This window comes from Rhinatrema bivittatum, chromosome 11, assembly GCF_901001135.1.
Source record: "Rhinatrema bivittatum chromosome 11, aRhiBiv1.1, whole genome shotgun sequence".
Taxonomy (NCBI): Eukaryota; Metazoa; Chordata; class Amphibia; order Gymnophiona; family Rhinatrematidae; genus Rhinatrema; species Rhinatrema bivittatum.
Window position 1 is genome coordinate 64,008,462 of NC_042625.1, and position 25,180 is coordinate 64,033,641.

General features: G+C 45.8%; 1 protein-coding gene across 1 annotated transcript in view; it reads right to left on the reverse strand.

Moving 5' to 3' along the window:
* Positions 1-5,330: 5,330 nt before the first annotated feature.
* Positions 5,331-25,180, reverse strand: part of DTX1 (deltex E3 ubiquitin ligase 1) — a 115,796-nt gene continuing 95,946 nt past the window's right edge. The window contains exons 4-10 of the mRNA XM_029570896.1: positions 21,164-21,225; positions 20,312-20,473; positions 18,302-18,363; positions 16,184-16,342; positions 15,235-15,396; positions 12,483-12,572; positions 5,331-7,173 (exon numbers count right to left, since the gene is read on the reverse strand). Coding sequence (XP_029426756.1) covers positions 6,949-7,173; positions 12,483-12,572; positions 15,235-15,396; positions 16,184-16,342; positions 18,302-18,363; positions 20,312-20,473; positions 21,164-21,225 — 922 coding nt within the window. The 3' untranslated portion in view covers positions 5,331-6,948. The remainder of the gene's footprint in view (positions 7,174-12,482; positions 12,573-15,234; positions 15,397-16,183; positions 16,343-18,301; positions 18,364-20,311; positions 20,474-21,163; positions 21,226-25,180) is intronic.

Consider the following 25,180-nt stretch of genomic DNA (forward strand, 5'->3'; position numbering starts at 1 on the left):
TCAACATTTAAAGGTAGAACATACAAGTGTCGTTTCCTGCTGTGCACAACATGAACTGAGCAGCCCTTCCAGATAGCCCCAGGGCCTTCTTGCCACAGCATGCCTGATCACTAGAGGAGCGCTATATGCACATATACCAGGACCGAAGCATCAGGGATACCACCAGCACCATTCAGAATCCACATTCATTTATTTATTTATGTATTTAAATAAGTCATAAAGACACCCAACACATGCCGAGAAGGAAAAAGAAAATGTCCATTCGTAGAAAGAAAATTGAGAATAAAGCCCTTAAGAGTATTCACAGAGGCCGAAAGCATTTTTCTCACTTTACAATGCAGTCTTTTCTCTCTTTTTAGCAAACACTGTTCAGATTTGGGGGGGGGGGGGCGGGGGGCAAATAGGGAAGAATGCCCCTGTGTACTTCAGTGCTGTTCTTCCTGCCTCATGAGGCTGCAGCCAAGAGACTGCGAGCTGGGCACCGGGCCAGGAATGTCATCTCAGTGCGGACAACGAAAGAGAGCACTCAAACATTCCTGAGAGGTGACGCTGGTTATTAAAGGAGCTCGACAACGCTTAATCAGGATTCTTTAATTGTTTTCAAGCTGAATTACAATCGCGTATGCACCTCTACTGCAGTGGTTCGGCCCTTTTACCCCTCCCCCCCAATATTATTAAAATAACACAGGACAGCATGGATCTAATATTACACTTTACAACTGTACACCTGCTAAATCTGCTGTGAGCTCTCCCAAGAATGCAGTAGTGTATCTTGTACAGAACTACAAACCCCTGTTTAAAGAAACAGGGCTAGCTCACTACTCCCAAATGGATATAATTGGCAATTCTGGGTTAAAGGCAGCTTCCCCCCCCCCCCCCCCCCCCCAGGCAGGAGGTTTAATCCTCCAGACTTGGATATAACATCATTATGTGCCCAATGGGGGTAAGTTAACCAGCTCCCACCCTTCCCCCCAAGAAGGGATCATCCTCTGCTTGTAAGCCCAGACCCCCACACTTGGTTCTTAGCCAAAAGACCGAGACGCTCGCTCTGTCGACAAAAGCAGCCCAACAGGTTTTCCCAACACATCATTGACTTGTATTCATGTGAGTTTTTTTTGTAATCTTCTTTTTCATTTACATGGAAGGCATTTTAGAAACTGCACGCCTATCTTATGAGTAGCTGCACGATTGAAAGTGCCTTGTGCTAACGAGTTCGGGAAGGAACTGGGGGCTGCCCCGACTCCCTCTCTCCAAAGATGTAGGATCAGCAAGACAAATGCGGGCAGATACCCTGCTCTTGTAGTACAGGGCAGGGCCCAGAAGGAAAGGAAAGCCAAGACGAAACTGGCCATCTCTGTTACAGCCATGTTTGTGCTTACAAGGATCTTTGTCGGGCATGAGGTCCCCAGAGCTGGCCGCTCCTACGTTGGGTACCTGCAGGAAGACGTTTTTCTTAAAAGATGGAGCATGTTCCCCTCTGTGCACACCCGACTGTGCCTGTGAGGACAGTCATCGTTTGCACTCTTCCCCATCTATGGTTGGCCGATGACGGACTTTTATGTTTTTTTGGATGCAGATGTTATCTATTTTCAATGGACATGAAGCAAAGGGAAAATGTAATACAAGTTTGTGGAATCAAAGCAATTGGAATGAAGAAGATTACGGCCTTGAAACCAGGATGAGCTGGGAAATCCGGTTTGGGATTTCACTGCTCTGCAGCAGGGTGGATTTTAGACTCACAAACCTATTTATATCCGGGTACATCAAATGGCTCTGTCTATTTTTGATCACCACAGAAAAGAGCGGGCAGCACATGGAGTCAGGAGAATTCTGTTCTTTAGAGTAACAATTAAGAACAGTATTCTGAGTACAAAAGATGACTCAGACTTATAATTACAAAACTGAAGATATACAGGGAAGCACAAAAAGCCAAAGATAAGGGGAGTTATTTGTACCAGGATGTATTATTTATTTAGCAGACTAAGCTCCTATAGCTAGCTAGTAATGGCTGAATCCAAGTGATGATAATCATCAATTGGTCTACCAATTAAGGGGTGCAATTTTAAATTTGTCAGTCTGATTAATGGCGGATTCAGCCTTTTTATACTGGCCTATTTTCCCCTGGTAAACTGACCTTAGCAATTCATCATTATATGTGTATGTCTCTCTCTCTCTCCCCAACTAATACCGTTTGAACTGTTCATTCAAGCTTCTGCCATAAACTGGAGAGCCCCATCATGCTCACCTCACCTTTTTTATGTATTCCCGACACTTAATTCCTTTTTTTTTTTTTTTAAATATCCTATAGTGAAAGACGCCAGTACTGTTCAGTTTAGTAAATTTCAGGGAGGTGAAAGCACATTTTGATATCATTGAGCATTTTGAAAGCTTCCCTGCCATTGGCTGACACAAAGTGTTTTGAAAGCTGCACGGTCATTGGTTACTGCCTCTAATCAAACAAGGAAACTAGGCAATATGCAATGTTCACACATTTCCTGGTTAAAAATAAAGAATATCTATATTGCAGCACATTGGTCACCATGGATTTAAACTGTGCAAAATTCCTCAGCCACATAAATGGCTTAAATACCTGGGGATATTTATCTTGCCGCTGACCTGGCAGTTCAGGAGACCCGGGTTTAATTTCCGGGGTCCAGCTGTGCTCCCTGGGCTGGCTGGGGATGCTGCAGAGGCAGCGTTCACAGACCATGGGCGGAGAAGGGAATCCCAGTCATCCCTCAACGACAAATCCTATTGGTCAGCCTCAGAGTGCAGGTATACCTCGAACTGGAGCTCCAGCCGGAGCTGCAGCTGGCGACTGCAATGGCTGGGATAGGGAAGGGTATTATATAGGGGGGGGAAGTACCCTGGGTGGTTATGAATCAAATTTCATGGTTCCATAATCCCAACAGAGACTGGTTCTGAATGAGTTAGAAACCCAAAGAAAGAGCAGGACACCTCTGGGCCAAAATTACAATAAAAAAAAAAAAATAATAATCTACAGGTTGTTTCAGGGCGATATTTGTTTCTTTTCTGTGGTGATTTACACTTGTGCACAACTGTTTGCACGTTGCAAAATTGAGGCCTGTGACTGTAGAAAGAGTAGTCATTTCTTTCTTTAAAAAAAATAAATAAAAATGAAAGCAACTAATGGTACTTTCCGTGCTCATTCAAGGCCTCAGAATTTCCCACGATTGCATTCTTACCAATGCCTAAGTAGATTTGGTTGGAGTTAGACATTTAGAACTTTTTAGTGATTTTTTTTTTTTGCAAGGTTTAATTTCTCATTAGTTGTTATAACATTATTCAACTGTGAACCGTCAGCCAAATTACAAGCAGTTTTGCAGTGACCATTTTCCTGCAGGCATTTGGACAAATGAGTTGAGTTTATCTCGGCTCCAAAACAGAATTTTTTTTTTCAATGGCCTTTTATAAAATAGATACATCAGAGCCAGCCTTGGTTCATGTATCAAAATTTTGATTCAAAGAAAGCTGACAGCATTGATACCGCTTGGTTTGATGCAGCTGGGCAAGTAATCAACAGCCAGAAAGCTCCAGGACATACAAAACATAGCGCCGGGCATTCATATATAAACTAGAGTAGGCAAGACACCTTATCGTCGCCAGTAGCGCGTCGAATAACTGCACCTTTTATGGTGTCGCTATTCAGTGCGAAAGCCGGCGCACCGCAGTGTCCAATGGCTGTCGGCTTTCGCAGGCCCTCCCCCCCCCCCCCCCGTTTTCGCTGGATTTACCATTCTGCGGTAGAATGGTGAATCCAGGCCTAAGATAGCTGGCTATATTCAGTACTGTGGCTGCACTACTGAATATACCTCCAAAGCTATCAAGTTTATACGGCTAACTTTGCTATCTGGACTATGTCTGAATATAGAACTCATTATCTTTTATTTTTAAGAAAACAATTTTCAGCTGCCCATTATTTGCAACACCCCTGCTATCCTCAAAGTCCTATTTTGGTGATGGGTTATTGGTAATGGGCATCAAAAAATGTCTTCAATTCGGATTTTAAATAAGCTTTTTATAAAGAGCTGCAGGCATAATATAGTGAGCTGATAACTGAATTGAACTGTTGGCTACAATCCAGGCCTGGATTTTGAATTGCACACAAAACCTGTTTGCAAGGGGAGGGATTTACTCACTTCTGAAATACTGAAAAGCAAGGCTCTAATCATCACAGTAAAAGTTCTCACTAACTGGAATACATATATTTATGATGTCTGTCAAAGACTAGCGATCCTGTTTCGAGGAGTATCAACTGGTCCTTTTAAATGTAATCCTTTTTGAAAACCGGTGCTCAGCTGGCCACAGAAGTACAGGAATATGAATCTTTTGCCCTTCTTAGATACACTGCAAAGCTTTCTGGTTGATGTATAAAGCATTAAATAGAATAGGTATGGGCGCTTCGTAGAATACCAACAGCACCCAACCAGTGCATTGAGACAGGGTTTATTAACGACTCTCAATACTCGGCTTTCTACACGTGTGTGTGTGTGGGGGGTGGGGGGTTGGGAGTGCAGGGAGGGCGATGTTGCACATTACAAAGCCCCTACCCCAACTACAATTAATGGTTTGTGACGGAAGAAGAAAAAAAAAAAAAAAGCAAGCAATTTTATCTAGATCAAGTATGTCCATAAACATTTTTATAAATTTCATACATTCTATAACTGGTTAATTAGCTGCAACTGTGACCGTCATGTTGTGTTAATTGTCTGGCATTAATTAGTATATTTACTTGGCACTGAAATGAGCTGGTCAGTGGGAAGAAACAGGACTTTGGTGGAGAGTAAGAATCAGTACGCGGAGCTGAGTTCCACTAATTTCATGGGGATAGGGAAATGAGAGCAGTACCTGAATGCAATCCACTTTTAAGTGCAGAAAAGAGGAATACAAAGCAAAACAGTAATAATAATAATAATAATAATAGGGCTGGCTAACCCTTTCCCTAGGGTGAAACAGAGGGACACTCCAGCTATGGGAGGGTCGAAAGGCCATAGGTGCCCATCCCTTAAAGGACAGGTCAGAAGGGTGCTTATAAGGGATGTGGAGAAGCAGCCTACAGCCTTCCAAGGCTCCTCCTTTCTAAAGTAAGAGTCACTGCCGAGACTCAGGATGGTGTCCACTCCCGGGGTCAGAAGGGTAAAGGGAGCCTTCTGCAAGGCCGGGCTTCCAAGCCGGTCGTGTGCCAGCAGTCTCTGAGGGGAACGAGAGGATTTCTTAGATTCCAGGGCTTTCTCAAGGGAGAAACGTCTTCTTTTTTGGGAGAATGAGAAGTCCTTCAGTCTGAGCACATAACCTCTGTCTTCTGGATGAGTTTAAGGACTATGTCTGATCTATTTTGAGTCTGCTGCTATCAGGAAAAAACATTCTTTGTGGGTTGTTTTTTTTTATTATTTCTGTGCTGCTGAACTTCTATATTTTGCTGTCAGTAAATGTTGACGTGGAACACATTTGGAGCATGAATTTATTTTTTTTTTTAATTATGGGAGTCGCTAACCCTGGGAGGATAGCCTGTTCCCCCATTAGCAGAATCTGGCTTCCAGATACTGCACTGAGTGAAAAAGTGCTCTGCGGTGTGACCCCCTTATAAGAGGGGCAGGGGAGGTTTACCCACGTAAAACACTTAGGTGCAGAGGCCTAGTATTTGCAACTCCAGAAGCAACCAGTTCACGGGTTAGGCTCAGTCCAGTCAATAACGCTAAGAAGGGCGGCCATACCAGTAAGAGATAAATTGATTTTGTTTATCAAACAGAATCACTGAGAATTAAATGGTTTGAGGTTTAGAGGTGGAGCACTGGCTTACTTGATCTTGCAATTTTTGATGGGTGTTCCACTGCAAAACTCAAAGGTCTCAGCTGAGCCAAAACCAGAGTGATCTGGGGTTAAGAATTCATGAGCATGTGGCACCACAGATTCCTTCTGCACAGATAAGCGGGAGCCTTGGATAGGCAGACTGTAGGGGGCCATGTGGTCTTTACCTGCTGTCATATCTTATGCTCCTGTGGTTCCTATTCTATATATTTCCCTAATTTATTATAGGACTTGGGTCAGATGACAATTTTATTAGCTTCCAAATTCTGAACACGCTCTCTTTAAATGGGAATATTATCTGGACTGGTCCTGGAAAAAAAACAAAGAACAGATTTATTAACTGGACCAACGTAAGACTAATCCAAAGCCATGCTAAAGGAGTTCACAAACTACAGAAGAGACCAATCTAGTCTTGAAAGCTTGGCATTCCTCTTCCAGTGGTCCAATAATAAAAGATCTCACACACTACCAGGAATTCAATTCAAAAGAGAGGAAGTGCCAGCGACAGTGTGTAAAGGTAGAAGCGATGGGAGTTCCTGGCCTGTGGGGAGAGGCCAGTCGCCTTGAGATAGCTCATGGAGAGCATGCGGCAGAGAAACGGCTTATCCCATACCAGTACATGAACTGAGCCTTTGCAACTACGTGGATTATATATACTGTACAAACGTTCTATAAAGAGATACTGTTTGGGTGTTTATATATATTATATACTTATATATAATATATATCTGTATATACCTGCGCATGAGATAAATGCACAGTATTCTTAAGAAAATAACAGAGGAAGAGAGTAACAAAGTCAGTTTAGCATTGCTTGGCCACGTGAGGCTTCCACACTTCTTTTTCCTGCTTCTCTCCCATGGCAGGCTTTGAAAAATGTAAAAGAAACCTCCAGGCCGTCCAGATCAGGAGGATGCATTGTCATGGCAACATGTACACAAGCCAGAAGGGCAACGCTGAGCTGGAGGCTCAAGATCAAGGCAGCAGAAGCAATGTGTGCCGGGCAGGCCCAGACCACCCTTCTTCTGTCGGACAAGGTGCACGTATGTACACATTGTAGTACCCATCCCCCGCGCAGGTTTCTGGACGCCGAGATGCAGGAAGTCGCCAGGCATGGTCTCAGTCCTTCAGCATGTCCTCAAAGACCCCTTGGGCGGCTAGCTCAGCTAGGACATTGTCCAGGTAATTGGAGTCAGGGTACCCATGGCCGGTGAGGTTGGAGCCAAACTCTGTTTTGTGGTGGATCTCGTTCCAGACCACCGTGTCCGATTCTCCTGTGGTGCTGGATGTGCCAATGGTGAAGATTAACCGGCGCCCCCATGCCACAATCAGCAGCTTTAAAATCTGGACAGGGAAGGGGGGGGGAACGAGAGGGAAAGAGGCAGAGCAAAGACAAGAGAAGTGAATCCCAGATCTGAATGAAAAGGAGCCACAAAACAAATGTAAGTGTATTACCACTTTTCTTTTAGTAACTATGCAGCAGATAACCTATGAGGGTTTATTAAACATAAACATCCAGTCCATCCATACCCACTTTTTTCTGCTTCTTCCCTTAGCCAGATCCGAGGGACTCATGCACAAATCAACAAAGTCTTGCACGTAACTTTTTCACCCGTGCATTTGGAATCGGGTTCAAGCCAGTTGTAAACAGGCTCCCAAATAGTGCACAACAGTATGCACCGCCAGAAAGATCTGAGCCACCACAGAGGGGCGCAGGCTAGAAAGGCGACGCTTCTTGGAGACATTCCCGTGCAGACAGGAACCACTATGCTGAAACTGGGAAACTAGGGCAGCACTGGCCTGGGACTGGCTGTGCCCCCCTCCCCGGGGGCTTGAAAATGAGGCAGCTGCCACCGCAGGAGGGCCACTACCATGAGTTGCCTCAAAAGGGACAATTCTATTTTTTTTTTTTTAAATTTAAAACTGTTTTTATGCCGCAAACTCACAAAAAAGGTTGCAGTGGTTTACAAATGTAAAAGAATGTCAATTACATACACTTATTTATTTAACGTTTTTATATACCAGTATTCGGGTGAACATCATATCGGTTTACATGTAACTCGAAACAAGAGAGAAAGTACATTGAACAGGGGGAGTGCAACTTGGAGGGAGAGAAGCAGAGCTTAAGGCAAAACATTGCAAATATTATTTACAAGATGAGACAAGCAAGCTTGGTTATATTACACACTCCAAAGAGGGGTCGTCCGAGGGAAGCTCAATAGGGAGGCCTGAAAGGGTTATTTATTTAATTGAGTTGGATTGGGGTTGGGAGATAGCAAAGTTGCTTACCTGTAACAGGTGTTCTCCAAGGACAGCAGGATGTTAGTCCTCACACGCGAGCGACATCATTGGATGGAGCCCCGGTTCGGAATTTTGATCTCAAAGATTCTAGAACATTCAAACATGCTCTACTGAGCAAGTGCAGCCTTAGTTATCACCCTGCCCTCTAGGCAGAGTCCCCCAGTCCATGATATAGCTCGTACAAGGAGAAACCAACTTCCAGGGGAGGCGGGCGGGTTTCGTGAGGACTAACATCCTGCTGTCCTCGGAGAACACCTGTTACAGGTAAGCAACTCTGCTTTCTCCAAGGACAAGCAGGATGGTAGTCCTCACACATGGGTGACTCCCAAGCTATAGGCTGGCCAAACAGGACGACAAAGCAGGAAACCGCACAGTGCTGAAAGGGGTCTAGGTGGGAAAGAGAGAACTATAGAAAACACGGAAACACAAAACCCCCACGCATAGGAGAGGCACCTAAGGCAGGGGAGTGATGAGAGTGCCAGCAAGAAACATGCTCCGCATCACGGAAAACATTACAAGCAGAGTTTCGGATCAGGAAACTCTGACAACGACGGTAGGTCTAGAACCTCCTGGATACAGGAAAAAGTCTAGAGATGTAAACAAGAGAAGGACTCTTGGACAAAGACCGCATAGTTTCCTTCGGTGCTCCAAGACAACCGAAAAACCAACTGGGGCCCGAGAACGCCCCAGAAAGAAACTGCGGTTCACTGGCATCTGAAGGACAGAATGCATCTGCACAAGTGTTCTTCATGTTTGGCTGATAGGTATAATGGGCAGAAAACCCAAGCAACGCTTGGAAGAATAATCAACAACGGCAGGGTCTGTGACAGACCATAGGTGCCAAAGCACCAGACATAGCTGTCCGGCAGGACAGCATCAAGAATTTCATGGGATGAAAGGTAATCCCTGAATGGGATTGCTAGCCCAAACTCCCGAGTAGGGAGATAAGTTAGGCCTGAAGCTCACCCATACTGCACCCTGTCAAAGGCAGGGATATCCATCCCGTCTACAAGATAGTTCAGGTGAGCAGGAAGGCATTATGGATAACCTAGTGAAGGAGAAAAGCTAAAGGCAGTACTGGCCAGAACGTGGTGAAAACACAGGGGAAAAGTGGTATATCTTTCCCTGCAGGAATACACGAAGATACGCCATAAATTCCTTAGCTCTTCTTCCCCTCGACATTTCAGCTGGAAGTCAGAAGGAGAGAAGAATACAAGGAGGCAGACTGCTGGACTGCAGGGTTAAGAACAAGTCGCTAGATTGTATACCTCAACCCCAAGCAAAAATCTCACTGCAGATTCCAGAAGGGAGTTACCCAGTGAGATAGAGCCCTCAGCCTGCTTGGAACAGCTGAATCGAAGGGCGAGTCCCCCAGGGACGAAATCTAAAAACACTCCACCAAGAGACAGGAAGCTGAGCTGCCGCAAGTGCAAACACCTGACGAACCAGATTTCTTCCCTGGCCTGGAACCCTAAGAGTACCAAGGGCAGGGTCAGTGTGATCTCAGAAGGAGACTGCCCACAAACCTGGATCAGGTATTAATACCTCAGCCATGTTTACATACATGTCCCCCAATGAAGCACATGGTCCAGTAAATGGAACAACCATTGCATGAACTAGGACTCCCCTGTCCACAAATAGGGTATCCCTAAAATGGGGAAGTATATCTGCAATCCAATCGCACACTGGAGCGATTATTGCACTCAGCATATATAGTAAATCAACTATAAGTGCAAATGAGTCTTTGCTGGTCAAGATTCACATATATAAATTTTCAGTATGGCTACTCCTCTTAATAAGATTGTCTTATTAAGAGGAGTAGCCGTACTGAAAATAAAATATTATATATGTGAATCTTGACCAGCAAAGACTCATTTGCACTTATAGTTGATTTACATGAAGTATATCTGCAGCCACTGCAACCAAAGAGTAACACCTCTGTTGCAGGGTCCCTCATCCCCCAACTCCCTCAGCCATGGATATAGCAATAGATTCAAAGGCATACTGACCAATTAGATGGACTAGAACCCTCCTCACTGAGGTAGGGCCTTGCAGGCAAGAATGGCTGGCAGTAGTGGTCCTCCACGAAAAACCCCATTGAGCTCAGAAGGTATAAAGGTGACTCCTGGCTGGGAGAAACCCCTAATCTTCACTGGGGAGCTACTCCGAAGAGGAGATTCCTAGTACGACGGGGAGACCGGATCTGGAATGGCTCCCTCGCGAACCAGACCTGCTGTGCCTTAGGACAACCTAAGGAGAGTGCTATCACCGAACGGGCTCTCAGATACCATGAGGAACACACAGTAGAGGGCAACTGGAAGAATAGTGCCCTCCGCTGTAAAAGCATGCTAACTAGTACTCATACAGTGGTATCCCATCCTATGGATGGCAGCACACCTACGAACCCACTTGCCATGCTTGTGGGTAGAATCCCACAGCACAGCAAGAACCAAACACCACCTATTAACATTGTTGGCAGTGCGCTGTCTAAAAGCAATTACAGAGTGTGTGATGTCACCTTCCTCATAAGTTGCAGAACAGATGAGGAGGCTGATACCTTGACACAACGATGGCAGGATCCTGACATGGCTATATACTGCTCAGTCAGAAAGAATGCTGCCTGCCAGCGCCCAAGGCACTTAGATTAGATGTCCTGCTATACCCAATCATGCATGCTGCGCTCCACTGTCAAACTAGCTTCCAATCAATGGTGTGGATAGGCACAGTCTGACGACGGCATCCTCAATACCACTGGGGCTCTGATTATGGCATGGTGGTGGGTGGCGTTTTATGGCATCGCCCCCATGGTACCCCCAGTACCTAACACTCCAAGAGGCTGGACATAGCCCTTGAAATTGCATCAGAAATGGCTCACAGCCAATTCCCTCATGATGCCCATTGTGCTCTGAGGTCATGTCCTGTGGCATCTGACCGCATCCACTGGTGCCGACTGTGGTGATGGTGCCCATAGCGCTCTCGCATTCACCAACGATGGATCACATCAAAAGCACCAAACGATGCTGCACCCAGGGTTTTGATGGCGCACGGTGTCTTGGTCAGTTCAACAGTATACAGCGCCATCCCTAATGCCACAGGCGCTCGTGGACATCGACAGCCTGGAGGCACTGATAGAGACCCAGGTGCCCGAAGACATTGATGGACGGGCAGTACAGAGGATGCCCAGGGGCGGCTGCAGGCAGAGGCTCTGCAGCCCCAACATGGCCTTGACATGCCTCATCAGTGCCCAAAGGAACCAATGACTGCCAGCGCCATCGATGGTTCCCCTCGGCTCATCTACACATCTGAGAGTGTTGATGAAGCAATCTCGATGGTATCCCTCGCCAGCGGCTATGGCTGACAATAGCCTCTCTAGCGCTCATTAGCATTGATGGTGCACCAAGCCAGGCGTGGCCTTCGATACCCCCCAATCCCAGCAGATTAGGACCCCCATGATCATCGGTAACCAGCCCAATAGCTGTAGGCCAGTGATGGGACAGCCTGATGCTTGTTGGTGCCCTGTCTAGATACCGCATCGGACCACTGCACCAAGTCCGTCTAAGGCCGAAACCCCTGTCGCCTGAGGGCTTCAGTGACACTTGAGAGATCTCAGGAGCCCCAGCAGTTGATGGCCTTGAGGGCGACCAGGACGCTCAGTGGTGATCCTAGTGCCTCATTGATGATGGTCAACATTGTCAAGAGCGGCAAAAAATGGCATCGCTGGCCATTATGCTTGATGGCCTCCATGGCGGTCCTGCACCTCAATGGCATAAAGGGCATCGATGGTATCGAGACAGCTCAGCACCGCAAGGACATCAAGGCCACTCACCTCAACGGTGGGCACAGCATCGAAGCTACGCATCTCGATGGCCTCAAGAGCATCAAAGGTATCGATAGCCCCAAGGCCAGCGATGGCATCGATGGCGGCTTCATTGAGGGGGACCAAGGCACTCGATGGTAGTCCTGGTCCCTAACACTAGAGGTCAGTGCTGCTACTCCACCACATACAGGCCCAAGGCACTTTACTACAGTGCATCAAATCCATAGATGCCTACTGCACAGAAGACCCTCTCAGCATTGAGGGCGGTCATGCAACTCGATCGTATACGCACTATAGGAAGAATAAGGCAAAGGACAGAGAAAGAGCGAGAGGGATTGAGAGAGAACAGAAAGACAGGGAGAGCAGAGGATTAGGCAAGCAACAGGCAGAAGGGTGTGGAGAGAGAAAAGGACAGGGAATGGGGGACGGGAGGACACAGATAGGACAGGGCAGAAGGATAAAGAGGGTGAGGAGATGGGACTGGGAACGTGTGAAGGATATGAGCTAGGGGAGAGGAGGAGAGACGCCGCCCCACCTTTCTGCCTTTCTCATTGTCAGGAAGGTAGCAGTGTCGAGGGAAGCCACGTGCTGTGAACTTCTTCCCTGGGTTGGGATGCTCAGTGCCCTGGGAAGATAAACAAAGGATCATCGTTGCATTATAGGGCAACAGGAAGGAAAGAACCATTAACGTCCCCTGAAAAGGACATAAATAGCCCTCTCTTACCTATACACACCTCACCTGCTGACATGGAGAAGCCTAATCACCTCAGTAATCACACACCCCCCAGGGTTTCCCAGTCCTGCCCGGCTGATTCCCATAGCCAGTCAGGTTTGCAAGACATTGGCAGTGAATATGCACGGGATATATTTGCATACTCTGGGCATCCTGAAAAGCAGTCTGGTAAGGTATGATTCCAGAACGGAGCTGGTAAACACTGACCTAGATATACTCTTAACGCAAACCTCAGGGGATCGAGAAACTCCATGACTCGCACCTGGTTTCATTCCGTTGCATGCAAAGGGGAAATAGAGAAATTAATCTCCATGCATGCAAAGGGGCAAACCCAGGACTGGCTCGATCTGGCCCTTTCGATACGGATAAAGATGATCACCCCAACACACATAAACCCCAATATAAACATCTACTTAAACATGCACTTTTTTGATTTTTTTTTTTAAACATACAAAAACATACAAAATACTGACACCTAACTAGTTATATCTTACCTATACATATACACAAAGATAGATTATATATATATCCTAGCCAGGGCTATAAGGTCTATGTCTAGGGATGCCAAAATGATGAGGGCCAGCACAATTACAAAGGTCATGGAAAGCTGTAGTGGATCCAGGCCACAGCACCCCACTGCCTGTCCCATTGAACAATATTCTACAGTCCTGGTGAAGGCTGCTGAGATATTACCATGAACCATGTTTGACCTCCTTAGGAGAAGGGGATGTGACAGCACCAATCATGCCTAGGGGCAGCAAAAACCTACATGCCCCACTGACCCTTAGCATACAAGACCTGTCTGTATACACCCCTGTATCAAACTACCTTTATGAGAAGACCAATTTCAAGTCAAAGAACTCAGAAGTAATAATCCATTTGTTCTTATTAAAAATGTTACCAGTAAGTCATTTTATTGGATGCTCCTGAAATTCCCCTGGAAGCAAGACATCCCCAAATTACATCATATACAGTGGTTTCAATTGGTCCATGTTGGCCTTGATGTCACAAATTGCATCACACTTACATGCGGATTCCAGTGCATGGGCTGTATTGTGTGACTCCGTTACAGAGGGTTTGTAGGAAAGGTTTGTCTCTGCATATGCTACCAAGTTCTGAACAGTATGGATGCCCCTGAGGGAGCAGACAAAATGAGGAGTGATTTAAGAAAGCTTGAGGAGTGGTCATGTAGTTGGCAGATAAGATTCAATGTAAAAAAAAAGGCCAGAGCCATGCATTTGAGATGCAGAAATCCAAGACATGATGGGGGTGAGATAATATTATCCACCAATCAGGAGAAAGATCTCTAGGCGATCATATCAGAGGATCTCAAGAGAGCTAAGCAGAGTGATAGAGCCAGGGGGATGCTGGGGAGAGGCCTAACCAGTAACATAAAAGAAGGTGGTGATGGCTCTATATAAGTCATTGGTTCTGAAAGCTGCACCTCTGAAAAGATATACAGGAAATAACGCTGGGGCAGTGCAAAGAAAGGCTATCAAAATGGTGCAGGGTTTATACCAAAAGCCCTAGGTGGTGAGATTTTTAAGTATGTATACTCCAGAAGGCAGAGAGAAAGTGGGATATGATAGAGACATTCCAGTACCTGAAAGGTATAAATAAGGCACAAGAAGTAAATCCCACCAAGAGCAGGATACCTTCCTTCACAATGATTAACCTAACCAATGGCCTGAGCACATGGACAAGGGGGCTCATCCTGGAAGTACTCAGATAATGGTGAATCCAATCTCTCCACCATCTGGGGGATTGCTGCTTTATTAAGCTCACTGATCCAATTCAATTTGTTTCCAATCTAGCTAATTCTAAGGCAGGGCTTTGAAAACTTGTCCTGGTGATCCCACAGCCAGTCGAGTTTTCAAGCTACTCACAAGGAATATGCATGAGATTAATTTGTAAATACTAGGTGTTCAGTGCATGCAAATCTATCTCCTGAATCTCCATTGTGGGGATCCTGAAAGCCTGATTGGCTGAGGTGTGGGGTCATTAGTACAGTTCTGGGAACCGTTCTTCTATGGCTTCAGATACACATTTGTCCATTGGAATTATCCCAACATCTTTCCTCAGGCAACTGGTAGGGGAAGGAGATTATGCCCGATGCACTCAGACTAAGAAAGGAGAAAGAGGAAGTAGAGAAAAAAGGGAAGGCTTCATTTGGAGGATGCCAGAACCTAATGGTGGGAAGTTGGTAAAAAAATTGTATCCAAAATGTCCCAAGACTGGGAGACGAAGAGAAAAGGAGAAGAGAGTCTGAGCTTCAGTGTGTGAAGACCTGGAGGAGTATTTTGTTTTTATTTATTTGATTTACATTCCGCTTTTCAGGTACTTTCAAAGCGGATTACATTCAGGTACTGTAAGGTACTTCACCTGAAGCATTCTTAGATCTGAAAGTAGCTAAGAGGGAAGCTGATCTGTTCTGGAGCCTCCTCTGATCAAAGAAAGAGAGTTTTAACATGGGGCAACCCCAGATCAAGGCCTGGGAAATGTGGTAGGGGGTTCTCATCTAGAGCACCCTTAGATGTAGGGAAGGTAGTCTCACCTGGAGTCCTGTGGGGATGTCATACACAATCCGTATGGTTTTGAATTCTGTGTACCCTGGCAGCGAGTGGGGTATGACATGGAACTCCATCTTCCCAGGAGGCTGGGTCCCTGTCTTCTCTCCATAAATGGCCTTGCAGGTGGGACACTGTAGACTTCCATCCTGTTGGAGCACAGGGAAATTAAGATTCTAGATTCACAGCAAGCTGCAGCAACTAAATGTATCTCTGCAAAAGTCTGTCAGCAAGTATAGGAGCCTTAATGCAAGTCGTCTCCAATGTCAGAACAATTTCAGTACCTTCTTTGGCTCAGTAGCTTGGCTGAATATTTAGTTGCCGTGCTAGCTTTGTTGGCAAGTTGTAATAAAGGAACACTAGGGGGCCTAATCATTCAAATATGTTAAATCTGCACGTTAACATGCAATCACATTGCGCATATTAGCAGCACAGCAAATGCAAGATTCACTAAAGGACGTAAAGCCTAGAGTGACCTGCGCAATGAAATTGCTGCTATTGTAAATTACAAGAGAAGCATTAATGCGTGTATTTAACGCAAACCCTTTATTACACCTTTACAGGTGCAATAAGGTTTTTGTGATAACGGCCACGTTGATGCATGCAAACCCATTTCAATGAGCTGGATAGCATAATTTTGTATATTAATCAGCTCATTAAATTTTAATGCAAAAATCCACTTTTAATTGAAAAAATAAAAATCTGCATTAAGCAGTTTTCGGCCCTAACACCAACATTTAGCTCACATCAGCTCATTAATGCCTATTAGTAAACAGGCCCCTTGGTAACTCTCTGTTGATAAATCCACCCTGAATGTTTAATAAACAGCTCAGTCTTCAGTCAGGCTGGACAGCTGGATTACATTCCATTTGGTTTCCATAATCACATTAACCTCTGTAGACTGACCACCCGTTTTACTGAGATTTCTGCACTTACCTTGTTACCATTATTGTACATTGCCACCAGGCAGAGGAGGTGGTACATGTGACCGCATTTGCCCAGCTTGCCAACAAGCTCTGGTCTGACCCCCTTGTGGCTGAGGACCCCCTCGTAGCCAGAGGATGTGACTAGTCTCTCCATACAGATTGTGCAGTCCTGCCCAAGACAGAGAAACGCACTTTGAATAGCCAGTCAGAGCCCCCAACACCTTCTCACACAGACTTTCCCCCTTTTGGCTTTTAGCTGTGCCGTTTTGGGTATAGACCATCGTGCAATACACAATCAAGGCCCTGAGCAACTGAGAAAGCTGAGTCCCTGCCCATAATCTTCACTCGTTAAGGGCCATGAGGTTACGGGTTCCATCGGTGAGACAAGCGCACTTAAGTGTCCCAAGGGCTTGGGCCTTCTCAGTCACTCCAAGAAGAACTGAGGTAAGAAGAAAAATATCTGACTTTCAGGAAGAACCTGAAAGGCCTCTTCTTCACCAGAGCCTTTGAGTCATCATTATTTTAGAGATATAATGTCAAGCTGGGCATTTTAATTGGGAGTGTTTTCATATGTGATTATAAGGTCTTACATTATTTGCTATTGTGTGTTTTTAATGTAAATGCATGTTTGGTTATTATGAATGTTCTGATGTTCTTTGTAGGGAGCAAGTGGCTTGGACCTGCGGGTTATAAATGCTTTTTTAAATAAATAAATCTTCTAGGGGAAAAGTTCCTAGTTTGGAAGGCAGGCTATCTATCCTCTGCCTCTAACGGAGGTGCAGATTTTATGAATAGAAACGCTCATCATTTTTCATGCAGTCATTCTCCTGGTGGGCAGTAAAGAGGGCGGCGTACAGGGTGCTGAAAAGAAACTGCAAGAACCTGTTGGTATTAATCTAAATTGTAGTAGCATTGGTAACGAGGCCAATGGATGGCTCAGACTCAGTTCCTCAGTTTGGATTCTCCAATCTCTATCACTCAGCCTCTACCCAAGTATCCATCTTTCCGAATCTATCCTCTTATTTCTCTCCATCTCCTTCCTCCATGTTATGTCCATTTATCTTCCTCTGCTTCATTTTGCCTCTCCAACTTTGTCCCTCCTCTTCCGGTTACCTCCTTCTCCCCATGTCTCTATTTTCCCCAAAGGCTTCCCCAGCTCTCCCCTCCACATTTCTCTTCTCCCAACTAGTTCCTCTCTCACCATGTTCATCTTCCATTCCCGTTCCCCTGTCCAGCTCCCCCTTCCATCACAATCTCTCTTCTTCACAGTTTCCCCCTCCACCACTGTCTGTCTCTCCGCCCAGCTCATTTCATCTCTCTTGCCCCCAAAAGTGTCAGGATGAGTGGAGGAAGCTCAGGCACACTGGTCACAGTAGGAGGAAAAATCGAGCTCTACACCAGGGGGATTAGCAAACAGGATGCCACTTGTCTTGTAGAACAATTGTAACGGGCCTGCCTGCAGAGCCTGTGCCTATAGAAGGATCAGGCCCAGCACAGTAGTAGTGAGAAGAGGAACAGGCTCAAGACAAGTGAATGGCAGGATCAGTTCTGGCATGGGTAGAAGAAGGTGAGTGCACACACTCCTCTTCCCCTGGAGCTGACCCACCTTTTCCACTGCGGGCAGAGGAGAGGTAGCCATGGCGACGAGGAATGCAGCTCGCTCACTCTGGTCCCATCTATTGTCTGACTTGCTCCTTCTCTACTACCCAGAGCAGGCCCTGATTCCCTTCCCCCTGCTACTGGCACAGAGCCTGATCCCTTTCCCCAGTGGTGCCTGCCCTGCTGCCTGCGCTGGGCCTGAATGGCATGGGGGTGGGGGGTGGGGGAGTAAATGTTTGGAGTGGCTAGAATGTCAGCCTTCTCTTCCTCCGGCATGGGACCCCCTCCCCATTATCAAAGGACTATGCACACTGTGTCCTGGCGGCCCCTATAGTTATACCCACTGTGCAGTAGGGACAGAAATCATTCGTGTGGGAGGAGCAATGAACAGCTGGAGGGGAGGCCCACAAGGGTAAAGTTTGTGGGACCCTCTGGTGTACAAGACAAGCAGCATCGCATGCACAAAGACCTCTCCTCAGCTCACCAGGCAACGTTTGCTTGCTAAAGGGAGGAATGAACTCAATCTCACCTCATCGGGAGGGTTCTTCACTTTCTGAATATATCTGCGCACCACATCTTCTGGATTCTTGCCTGTCATGGAAGAGAATCTGATGGTTAATGCAGATGCGGAGAATGCTCTGCAGGCCTGGACAGAGCTGCTCCCTAGCTTTGCATGCAGACTGCAGCTCCTGCCAAGTTCCCCCGGGAATGGATGTGCAGCGACTTACAGGATGGATATGGTCAGCCCGGCACAGCGCTTGATCCTAGAAACCAACAGCTTATCCTCCACCTTCCCTTCCCTGATTTATACCAAATGGAATATGCAATGCACCAAACAGTTATATCTGGATATGAATGGGGGATCAGTTTCTCCTTCTGTTTCCGATCATCCCCAGGATGTATGCATTTGAGAAGAAGAACTGTCTCTCTTCCCAAGCCCAGCTTCTTGGAGAGGTGGCAGCTTTGGCAAAGCAAGGTCTCTGCAAACTGGCACTCATTATATATCATCTTGGCATATGTAGCCCTCATGAGATGGCCATGCTTTGTGCAGATGCAGTAAAAGCTACTTGACTCAGAAGCAGCATTTTTTAAATACCTCCCTTCACTACACTTCTAGCACAGACAGACAATCAGACGTGCCAATGTGCCCTGAAGGTCAGATCATTCACACGCCCCTGATCAATCACTGCAATTAAACAGTACATGTGGCCAACCATGTAATATGTTGCTTATTAAACACACTTGGCTTTCTTCATCCCAGCCATTCCTTTCAAATGAATCCCCACCCCATGGATTATTGGGAACAGGCTACCAAGACTCAGCATTTTCTTGGGAATCCCACAGATCTCTTGGGTATGAAGTGTAACTGCAAGCTTTTTTTTTTTTTCTTTCAAGTAATATATTAACATATTCAGCACACATGTCTGGCTAAATTTGGCACTTAGCTCGACAAGACATTGGGAATTTGAAAACTCCCACTTGTCTGACCGTCACCAACATAGCGGCTAAAAATGTATGCAGCTTGTCAGGGGCGGCCTGGGGCAGAGAGGCATGATCCGGTTAAGTTAGCCAGAGTAACACTGATTTTCAGTGTAGCCAGAGAGTAGTCCTAAAGTTGGCCAGGGATATTCAGCAGTGCACCCACACCACTCAATATCCCAGCCAAAATTAGCCAGATAATTGTATCCAGCTAACTTTAAAATAGCTGGGTACATTCAGTGGTGCACCCCAGGCTGCTGAATATCCTGGTTAGTTTAGACAGATAATTTTATCTGGCTAGTCTGCCTAGCCAGCCTGCAGCTGAATCGGGACCTCGTAACATGAGTTACATTGATTTTAAATTAAGCTTTCCAAATGAAAAGCCTAAACATAGTTCTGTTTGTGCAGTGTCCAAACTTCCTATGCTGTTACTACATATCCATGGGGGAGGGGAAATCACACAGATAATTCAGCATAGTCCTGTCTTATTAGAATGAGTTCCTAGGAGCTCTCTGGGGTCAGGGAAATACCTTCAGTACCTGAATGTAATCTGCTCCGAAGCGGCTGAAAGGTGGAATATAAATCAAAAAGGCATAAAATGAAACATATTTTAGCACAATGAGTAGAACTAGCGTGCTGATGATGCCTCAGTATAAAGTTAGCTGAACTTGGGGTAGCAAGCTTGTGTCTCATCTGAACGAGAGAACCTGCTGTGCCAAGGCCACAGTGGAAAAGGATGGCTTTACCACGCCAACATCTCAATGCAACGACCAAGAATGACTCAATGGAATGAGACTGCCTGGCCCACCAATGGTCTTGATGGAATGACGTGACGAGAGTGCCCAGGTCTCAAAACGACATAAACCACAGAGCCACTGACACTCCTTCTGACCCTGGGCATGGACGTTTGTCTGCCATAGCCACTCAGATTGTAAGCTCTTTGGGGTAAGGGGCTTAGTGTACCCACATTTCTAAGAATGCTGTAAGCTGCCTTGAGCATGACTTGGAAAGGCGGACTGACCATCCAAATGATCATTATTCTTTATATTTCTTTATTTACTCTTTTTCAGGTGTTTCTTCTTGGTCTTCCGACAGATGCCGTTGATCCCCGACACTGGCTTGATGTCGCTCTTGCTCACGGGTGGAGGGTGCAAGATAGGCTTTGGGGCTCGGGTCAGACAGACAGGTAAACCTGCGGCACACATCAATATGCCCGTCATTCCTGCAGGAAAGGAGCAGAAAACAAAGGGTAAGCAAACGTGGCCAAGGAAACACCTCCCTGAGGCGAGAAGCGAATGGGGGAAGACAGGACGGCCACCCATCACTTTGACAATGCCCTTCCAGAATTCTCACCTCTTTGTTTTGTTTTGTTTGATAACCACCCCCGGGTGCCTGCCACACCCACTGATTTCTGCAGAGCCCTGGCAGGCACCCAGGGTCTTTACCGCACCCGTTCACCCTTCTACTGCGTAACCTTGCTGCATCTTCGCACAGACTCACTCCTTCAATATCCAGAAAGTGAAAGAGCAATGGATAGCTGGCTGACCATGGCCACTTCTAGTATCGCTAATGGTCAGTCTGACCTTTAGGACTGTGCTGTCGTGCATAAGACATTAAGCATGACTTCAGGAAGGGGTAACGTCTGTGTGACGGGACACAAGAACTCTTGTATCTGGTGGCAAACGGTGGGATCCCTCTTTGCTAATGGAGAACGCCCGCTGTGCTGCAGTGGTTTGGCGGGGAGGGGGAGGGGAATGGACACGGGTAGCCATGAGCCATTCCCAAGGCTGATATGGTGGAAGGGAAGCTGGAGGTGCAGGCTTGGAGCCTGCTGGATCCCTTCCCTCTGCAGCAAGTAATCACTCTCCTAGATAAATAGATGGTGCTTTTAAAGACACTTGAACTTTCTTACCTGCGAGGGCTGGGTGAACCGGTCCAGTTCCATTCAGATTCTTCACAGGAAGAGCAGGAACCCTGGGTCAAAGGGAAAGCACAGAAACAGCGAATGAGCACGTCCATCCGTACTGTCGTTGTGAAAGGGAGAGACAAGAACTTGCTCCGGATGCAGTATTCTCCCTTCCACCTCAAGCAACGTGGACACAGAGAATATTTACGGGAAGGATGAGAAGAGGAAGCCAGGCACCTGGCCCTGTACAAGCAGCTGCTCAGCGCCACCGGAGCTGAAGAGAAACGAGAAAAACTCCACTGGGAAAAAAAGCAAACTTCCCTTCACTGAAGGCGTGCGATTTACTGCTCCCCTGCAAAGCCTGCAGGAGTTCTGCGAGGGATTCAGTAATCCGACTGCCCAAACACCCACTGCTGGGGGGTCAAGCACATCCCTTTCCACCCCCGCTCCTCTCCCGTTACTCGTTCCCTTTCTTTCTCTCTTTTCTCCAGACCTCTGAAGTCTTCTTCCCCATCTCCTCCTCTTTTGTCCATCTTTACCTCTCCTGCCATGTGCTGTTCCCACCATTTCCGACCTCTGCCACGGTTGTTGCCTCAGGGCTGGGTGGAAATGGGACTGCCTCCTGCTGGGGCACAGTGGTCCTGCGCGGCACCCTGGCCGTTGGGAACTTTTATTCTCGCTGTTGCTCAGCGCAGCAACCCCGTGCGGCTAATCCGGACTTAACTGGCCAGAGGATTCTGGAGCAGATGGGGGTCCCCGTCAGGCAGTGGTAGGGTTACTGTCCATACAAACACATAAGAGGGGAAACGCATCTAGTCCTGCATCTCTCACTCTAGCAGGCTTTTGGTGTCCCCCCCATCTCTTAATTACTATCTCTCTCATCTTAGGTTATCTTAATTTCTTCAGGGAAGCATATATTGTTCATTGGTTTAGGTTTATAAAATAACTGAAAAACATACAGTACTGTTAAGCATTAGGTGACAGTGTTTACATTTAACTGAATCTGGATTTATTCTTGAGCCAGGCAAGAAGGGAAAGCATGAGTGCAAGAAGAGGGAGTGACCGAGGGCAAGGCACGCTTGCCTGCATGCCAGAAACGGAAACAAAGAAAACGTGCAAATAGGTTTTTAAAATAAAAATATGCACAAGGAAAAGCAAATCCGTCATTTTAAAAGACAAGATGTATTCGTTTTTTGTGTGGAAGTATCACATCAGCGAGCCAGACGAAGAGATGAATGCGAAACCCTGGGGCCCAACTTCATGGCTGGAGTAGCAGCCAGGGGACCCGGACCAGGTCATCCGCTCCCCCTGCGCTAATGGAAGAATCACAGGAGGAGAATCTCAGCCGCTGCTCAGCAGCGACACCTGGTGGCCAGACCTGGGGGTCCATGCCTGCCAGGTTCCAGAGGGAGGCCGTGGGCCCCGACCAAGAACTACTGCTGCTGCTGCGTTGAAAGGGAGCCAGAGATATAAAAGGAGTGGCAATACCTTGTGTAGCTATGAATGAAGCAACACTACAGCCCAATACAGGCTGGTTCCCACTGAGCTAGAGGCCCAGAGGAGCAGGAAGAAACTGCCGGGGGGAAAAAGAAAAATTAAAAAACTGAGAAAAATGACTAGCTATGATGAACCTAATTTTTTTTTTTTTTTTTTTAATTGTTTATTTATGCTTTTTCAAATAATTGACAATGAGTCACAATATTTCAACGTTACATAACATATCTAGTCCTCTATTCATACATAGATACTATCCCAATACTATAACTTTTACAAAAAAGAAAAATACATCCTAACCTGGACCCTTACAATTATAAGTATAATATAACTCAGGAATATAAAGAGATCCAAGATGTTAATGGGAGCATCAATAATGTAATTACAAAAAAAATGTTTCAAGAAATTTTAGGAGAGAATATTATTTTAACTTGCCCATACCACTAAGTTATCGCTGTCTCAGCTTGATAATTATCCAAAAAAGAACGTAAATGTATTGGGTCATAATATATATACTTATTATTATTTATGAACATTAAACATTTGCAGGGATATCTAATAGTGATTTTTGCGCCCAGCTGCCTTGCTTCTTGGCACATCTCCAACATCTGTTTTCTGCGCAGTTGAGTACTTCTTGAAAGATCAGGATATATTCTTATCTTTTCCCCGTAGAAAAGCTTTTCTCTATTACGTAGGAAGCATTTCAGCACTGAGTCTCGGTCTGATGGAAAAACAAAAGTACACAGTACTGTTCCCCGATACTCTATTTGTTCTGATGTGGATGTTTCCAAAAAAGCAGTCAAATCTGCCCCTAACTCTAAGGGGGCATTTTGTTCTGCTTGAATACTTTCTGTTACTTTTGATACAAAATATATCTTGGAAACAGGTGGTACTGCTTCATTTGGAATTTGTAAGACTTCCAAAATATATTTCTTAAATTGGTCACGTAGTGATATTAATTTTACCGAAGGGAAATTCAATATCCTCAAGTTTAAGTATTTTTGAGAGTTTTCCAGAGATTCCAGCTTGTTAGATATATTTCCTTCATTTTGTATCATTTTCACTTGAGTTTCTTTAATTTTAATCACATCTATTTCAATCTCATGAACCTAATTTTAAGTAAAACATAGAGAAGAGAACAAATTGCAGAAATGTGTTTATATATAAGTGCTGAAAAATAAAGCAAGTAAAACTGTAAGAATCCCCATCTGTAAGTAATGATTCTTAATAAAATATAACCCTACGGCAATGTCATGAAGCTCCGCCGTCTGCTTTCACTGACTGAGTATCTTCAATCCATCACCAGGCTTCTGTTAGGCGAGAAAGAGCTCCCATCTTAATCCACATCTAAAGACGCCAAGCAAAGGCCAGGCCAGGCCAGATTAGAGACCCAGTCCCAGTGCTGACCATGGAAAAACGGACGCTGCCTTTCTGCGGGGATAATTAAGTAAGCTCACCCTGTCCTTTTTTTTCACCCTCTGCCTCTCTGTTTTGCTTGCTCGTCTCTTGCAAGCTTGCCTTTGCTCGTTGCCTCTGTAATGATGGTCCGTCTGACCCATTCTCTTGGACGTGATTTCTTTTTCATACATAAAAGGAATCTTCTGCTATAACAATCATCCCTCAATCTTTTTTTTTTGCATCTTACATGCAGCCATTGATTCTTGTAACACCTGTTACTCATTTTTGTACTTTCTGTATCTCACATTTTGTCTCGCATGCTTTTCTTAAGCCTCTTCCTTCCTCCCACCCACACTGTCTCAGTCTGTCTTTCACGTACTAGTTCTCCGTTATTCTCACTGTCTTCTTGTCTTCCTCTCACCTCACCATCCTTCTTCCTCTCTCTCTCTCTCCCCACCACTACTGTTACCTCTCCCTCCTCCACCCAAGTCTCATCCTGTATCCCCCGACCATCCCCCATTTAGAGACGTGCGAATCATTCAAGACTGTAAACCGACCACAATCCAGCCCCATTTGAGAGTTTGATGACATTTTCAGACTTTCTCCACATCCGCAGACTTTTACCAGGGGATCTGGGCAAAACTTTGAAAGTAAATTTAACTAAATTCAATTCAGGTTTTCAAAAAAAAAAAAATCCACAGCGGTTTTGCCAATACAATGACATCTACTTTGGGTTTTCAAAAAAAAAAATTGCTAAATAAATAAATAAATAAAGCCCACTAAACCAATTCAACAAACCTTCATGCTTTTTTTTCCCCAGGTTTGTTGAATTTTTTGCCAAACCCATTTTGACCAAGTTGACACATCTCCACGTACACCGACCGTCTCCAGACTGTTCTCCCCATCACGTACCTTGCTACCAGCTGTATCTTCATCACCAAGGACTCGCCCGGGGACAGGGTCCGCTAGCACCGCGGCAAGGCAGCTACTGGACAGCTTCTCTGCAGGAAGGCGCTCTGAAGTTGCTACAGATCAGGTGGGCTTAGAGAGGGGCTTAATCCCTGTGACATCATGGCATACGTAAAGGAAAGCCAGCAAAGACAGCCACCAGCTGCTCTTTCCATTGATAAA